This window comes from Lolium perenne, chromosome 2 (assembly GCF_019359855.2).
Source record: "Lolium perenne isolate Kyuss_39 chromosome 2, Kyuss_2.0, whole genome shotgun sequence".
Classification (NCBI taxonomy): domain Eukaryota; kingdom Viridiplantae; phylum Streptophyta; class Magnoliopsida; order Poales; family Poaceae; genus Lolium; species Lolium perenne.
Window position 1 is genome coordinate 191,451,529 of NC_067245.2, and position 5,417 is coordinate 191,456,945.

General features: G+C 49.4%; 1 protein-coding gene across 1 annotated transcript; it reads left to right on the top strand.

The window, feature by feature from the left end:
* Positions 1–203: 203 nt before the first annotated feature.
* Positions 204–5,108, top strand: LOC127334219 (uncharacterized). The gene is made up of 3 exons (XM_051360637.2): positions 204–745; positions 3,309–3,553; positions 4,386–5,108. The coding sequence occupies exons 1-3, from the start codon at positions 255–257 to the stop codon at positions 4,658–4,660; spliced, it is 1,011 nt and encodes a 336-aa protein (XP_051216597.1). The 5' UTR covers positions 204–254; the 3' UTR covers positions 4,661–5,108.
* The last annotated feature ends 309 nt before the right edge of the window (positions 5,109–5,417 follow it).

Sequence of the window (5,417 nt, forward strand, 5' to 3'; positions counted from 1 at the left end):
TAGCGTGGGCGGAGGCTCCGGGCGTTTTTCCTTTTTTTTTTTCTTTTAAACTCAAACTTTAAATGCACATAACTTGAGATTGGTAATACCAAATGAGACGAAACCAATTTTGTTGAAAAGAGGACGACAACAGCTACCCCACAAAAACAGGGGATTAGTAGGCAAGCCTCCTGAATCCAAGGGTTTACACGAAGGTACTGCAGCGATAAACCCGTCCGCCCGCCGCCGCCACAGGTTGCCGCCCCTGAATCGCGATGATGGTTCCGCTCGATCCATCTGACAAGCCCACCTCGCAGCGCCGCATAGCGGTGGGCGACACCGTCGTGGTGTACGAGCGCCACGACGCGATGCGCGCCGTCACCGTCGCCGCCGACGGCGTCCTGCAGAACCGGTTCGGGGTCTTCCGCCACGCCGACTGGCTCGGCCGCCACTTCGGATCCAAGGTCTTCAGCAGCGCCGGCGGCGGCGGTGGGGGCAAGTTCGCTCGCAAGGCCGGCGGCGGGTTCGTCCACCTCCTCGCGCCCACCCCGGAGCTCTGGACGCTCGTGCTCAGCCACCGCACGCAGATCCTCTACATCGCCGACATCAGCCTCGTGGTGGCCTACCTCGAGCTCGTCCCCGGGTGCGTCGTGCTGGAGTCCGGGACGGGCAGCGGCTCGCTCACCACGTCTCTGGCCCGCGCCGTCGCGCCGCAGGGGCGCGTGTACACGTTCGATTTCCACGACCAGAGGGCGGCCTCTGCAAGGTAAGCACGCAGCTCAGGACGCATGTCAAAAGTGATTGTCTGCTTGTGGATATGGGGATTTGATTTGGGCAATTTTGTGATAAACTAAAAACGTTGCAGATACTGCATTGTTTGTGGATCTGTGCTTGCATTCCACAGAATGGGAACAATGTGCGAGTTTAGATATCCCAGCAGAAACAATCTATCAATATGCTCTGACATGCATTTGTATACAATAGTTTGGCCTACAAATATGATACAGTATAAGTAGAATATTCATGTCTTTGTAGCCTATAGAAAAGATCGATGTTCTTGCAACATCTCTAGGACTTTATCAAACTTTGGGTTCACCTCTTAATATAACTATCTGTCAAATAATGGCAAGTACAAGGCGCAAAAATACCATTAAAGTATCACCTCTTTTTAGAGCAGCAGTTGCAAACAGCAATATGAAGTGCGAACTGTGGAAACATTTTTTTTGCAGAATATACTTTACAAAAGTGCAAAATCCTTGTTTAGCACTAGCATATATTAGGCTGAATGTTATTGTCAGTCATGTGTTTTAATGAATACTTGTTATGGTGCTGCTAGAGGGATGGCGCGAGAGGGCCGGCTGGGGGCCTTGCCCACGGCCGGTGGCAAGAGGGAAGGGATTTCCTTCTTAATTCTTGCTTGATTAGATTGACACGTCTCCTCTCCTTATATAGAGAGGTTTACTTGACCCCTAAGCAAACGAACCCTTATCTCTAATTAACCCTAATACTAATAGGCTATACCGCCAGCCCAAGCCCATTACGTACTCTAACACTACACCCCACCTGGACATGCAGCGTGCAGCCTAAACAAACCGTGCAGCCTAAACAAACCATCACTCGACGCAACACAAACCTAACACCTAAAAACGAGCCTTTTACATCTCGGCTTGTTTTATTACTCTCAACCTGAAATGGACTAGGACGCTTTATTGTTGACCCCTGAACATAAAGTGGACACCGTCCTCCCGTCGGACATGCAGGACATGCACCTGTACAGCCACCTGGATCCCATGGAAACCAGCGGAACAAAAGGAGCCCGCGCGGCGGCCGGCGCCGAAATGCAGTGGTGCTACGCGGTGCGCTCCTGTCCGTGACACCATGCCTTCTCCCTGCTGGATGATTGTCGATGGCACAGACTTTGAGGTCGCTGCCCGCGGGAGAAACAGCATGTCCGCCGGTGGGGCCCAAGATCCCCGACGCAGCGGACGAGATCGAGGTCCGTTGCGCAACGAAGGGCAACTTGGAGGAGCTCCAGCTGCAGATCACGCATCTCCCGCACACGCCGACGCACACGAGGCCGCGCGCAGCAGCCTGCAGCCTCACCGCCGCCGACACGTGGCGGATAGCGATCCAAGCCGGAAGCGGTGACGGCGACGGAGGGAAACGGACCTGGTGGAAGGGCATCCTGGGCGGTGTCGATGTAGAGCCCGGGGCCAAGGTCGCTGCCACACCGCCGAAAGGCAGGGACGGTGTCGGTGGCGGCAGCAGCCGCTGCGGTGTTGGTGGCGATGACAGCAGCTGCTGCTGTTGCAGCTGCCCACCGAACGGCAGGGACAACGTCGGTCTGGACAGCAGCTGCAGCGGCGGCGTTGGTGGCGGCGGCGGCGGCTGCTGCTGTTGCTGTTGTAGCGTCCCGGTGGGGAAGAAGGCGGCCGGCTGCTGAGGGACCCCCGGCGCCAAGGTAGGGCCCGGCCCGGAGATGGTGGACAGCGGCAGCGGGGACTGCAGCAGCCCGGCGTCGGGTGGCGGCGACGACAGCAACAGCGTCGGCTGTAGCGGCCCGGCGATCGCGGTGGAGGCCGCCTGGTGCGTCGGCTGCCACGGTAGCAGCGCCGCCGGCAGCGGCCCGTAGGGACCGGCCAGGAAGAGGTGGATCTCCAGAGGTGAGATCGCGGAGGGCTGCGGTGATCTCCGCCGGGGAGAGAACGGTGGGGACGTCGGAGTGCGGCGGCGGCGGGTGGGAAGAACTCGGTGGAGGGCTGGACATGATCGAACCCGGGAAAGCTGATACCAAGTGTTATGGTGCTGCTAGAGGGATGGCGCGAGAGGGCCGGCCGGGGGCCTTGCCCACGGCCGGTGGCAAGAGGGAAGGGATTTCCTTCTTAATTCTTGCTTGATTAGATTGATACGTCTCCTCTCCTTATATAGGGAGGTTTACTTGACCCCTAAGCAAACGACCCTTATCTCTAATTAACCCTAAGACTAACGGGCTATACCACCAGCCCAAGCCCATTACGTACTCTAACAGTACTCCTTCCGCTCCTATGAATAAGCTGCACATGTTTTCCAAGATTTACCTTTGACCAAGAATTAGTCCAAGTATACGGTGACTGTTTTATGGAAAACTATATCATTAGAAAGTGGTTTTCAATACGAATCGAACAACAGTAACTGTGTGCAACATAATTGAGATATAGTTGCTCAAATTTCTGGCCACAGGTAGATCTTGTAAAGCGTGTGCGCCTTATTCATGGGAACGAAGGGAGTATATGCTTTTGTGTTATTGAGATTTAAAGTGTTATTGAGATTTAAAATCCTTTGGTAAACAGGGAAGATTTTGAGAAGAATGGCCTAAGTAGCCTTATTACAGTTGCTGTGCGGGACATACAAGGAGAAGGGTTCCCAGACGAACACTCTGGAGCTGCTGATGCTGTGTTCCTCGATTTGCCTCAGCCTTGGCTGGCTATACCATCTGCTGGGACAATGCTACGACAAGATGGCGTTCTATGCTCCTTTTCCCCTTGTATTGAGCAAGTACAGCGAGCTTGCGAAGCTATGAGATCATGTTTCACAGGTCGGTATTGCTCTTAATTTGTTACTTCATTTAGAAGTTATGACATGTGTTCACATTGATTCATGGAATCATATAATCTCCCTCTAATTATTATGTTAATTACAACAGCCACTTTTGTTGCCATGTAAGTTGATGGAATTAGGACTTATCTTTTCCCAGCTGTTTCGTTTTCAATGGTCTATCTGATACTGTCATTTGTCACAACTTATGGTAAACTCATGTCATTGATTCATAGGATACCTCAACTTTGGTATGCTTCTTTCAGAAAGATGAAAACAAAAAGAACTGCAATTTTTTGTGCATTTGCAGTCCAAGCATCCCTAGAGTGTTCAAAAAGCATGGTGTGAACCTAAAGATGTGCGGTTTCTGAAGTCTCTTTTAAAAACCTAAAACAACCGAAACAACTCTAAAATTAGTTACCGGAGTAAATGTGTGGACTCTTGCTTGCATCATTTAGTATCTTCATAAGCAAAAAACTGGCACCTCCTTATCACCTCCTGCGCCATTGCAGTTACCTAGTCTATACTTCTTATCTGTTTCTGTGGTTTTGTAATAGTTTCGACTTGCCTTGATTTTGCACACAAGAAAAAAGAAAACCGAAGATAGAACTTACATAGAAGTGTGTTATAGTTTCAAGATTAAATGTTCTAGAGTTAATTTAACTTAAGATTACAATCATGATAATGCTATGCCATTATGGGCAAATAAACAAGCAAGGTTGCTTAAAATTATGCAATTACAATGATCTCTAAATAAGTAAGTTCTTGAGTTAGCCTCTTTCAACAAGAGTGGGCCAGAACCTTATTCTCCATACTGCTGTGTTCTTGTGCAGATATTAGAACTTTTGAAATTCTTCTTCGCACCTACGATGTACATGAAGGTGCTCTGAAGAGTGCAACTGCCAACGAAGCTGCTAATTTGGGTTCAGTTCCTGAGAAGAAAAGGAAAATTCGGACAGGTGGAGAAGCCTTTGACAGTACACAGACTTCTTCTGTTATGGCTAGGCCCTGCAGCACAGCTAGAGGGCACACTGGCTACTTGACGTTTGCAAGGAGAAGTGTGCATGGCAGCCAAGCTGTAGCCAATGAATGTTGCTCCACTTCTTAGACCAGTAATATACACACTGGCGCAGAGTTATTCCTATCTGAATGGTTCTTGTTTGTGTAACCTGTGCTGAGCACCATTTGAGGTGCAGTGTGGCGTGATAAGAAATATCACGCCTCCGCACTGGAGCAGAGTGAGTACCATGCAAGGTGATGTGGTGCAGCCAAGAGATCTGTCTGATGAGTTAGAGATGCTCGATATGCTTATGAATATAACTGATATATGGCCTCTCCAGTAGGCCTTGGTGCTTTGAGTTTTTTTTTTCATGTTAGTTTGAGATTGTTGTGATTGTGCTACCATGGCTATCATACTAATCATTCATATCTCTGTTTTTGTTTTATGATGAACCACACTAATCATCATATTTCAGTTTATTTTTATGATGAACAACAAGCTATTTTCTTGGGTGCAGACCTTTGTGATATATCTATTATCACTATTCACAATACAATTTATCTGTTCTAGTTTTTTTTACTGTAGATCGAATTTCGAGCTGAAATTTCTTTGAATCGTAGAAACAGCACATGGGTATCCTTTATGAATGTTTCAGATTTTTTCACAATCTAAATATGAGTTTATAAGTTGATCCTACAATCTCCAGAAGGCTCGTAGGATCGTACGGATACCCACGTGAGCACCCTGCCTCTGCGGTGGCTATCTGTGCTCCTGTGCCTTTGGCATCTATGTAAACACTGTAAGGCAAACGCTGGGCGTCGGTCGCCTGATCTGGGGCCAAAAATCGGTTGCTCTCTGCGCTGTT

Bases quoted from the DNA above. Each gene is read 5' to 3' on its own strand.
- LOC127334219 (XM_051360637.2), top strand. From the start codon at position 255: ATGATGGTTCCGCTCGATCCATCTGACAAGCCCACCTCGCAGCGCCGC. The intron at 746-3,308 runs GTAAGCACGCAG...TTTGGTAAACAG, and splicing joins CAGAGGGCGGCCTCTGCAAG to GGAAGATTTTGAGAAGAATG. The intron at 3,554-4,385 runs GTCGGTATTGCT...GTTCTTGTGCAG, and splicing joins TATGAGATCATGTTTCACAG to ATATTAGAACTTTTGAAATT.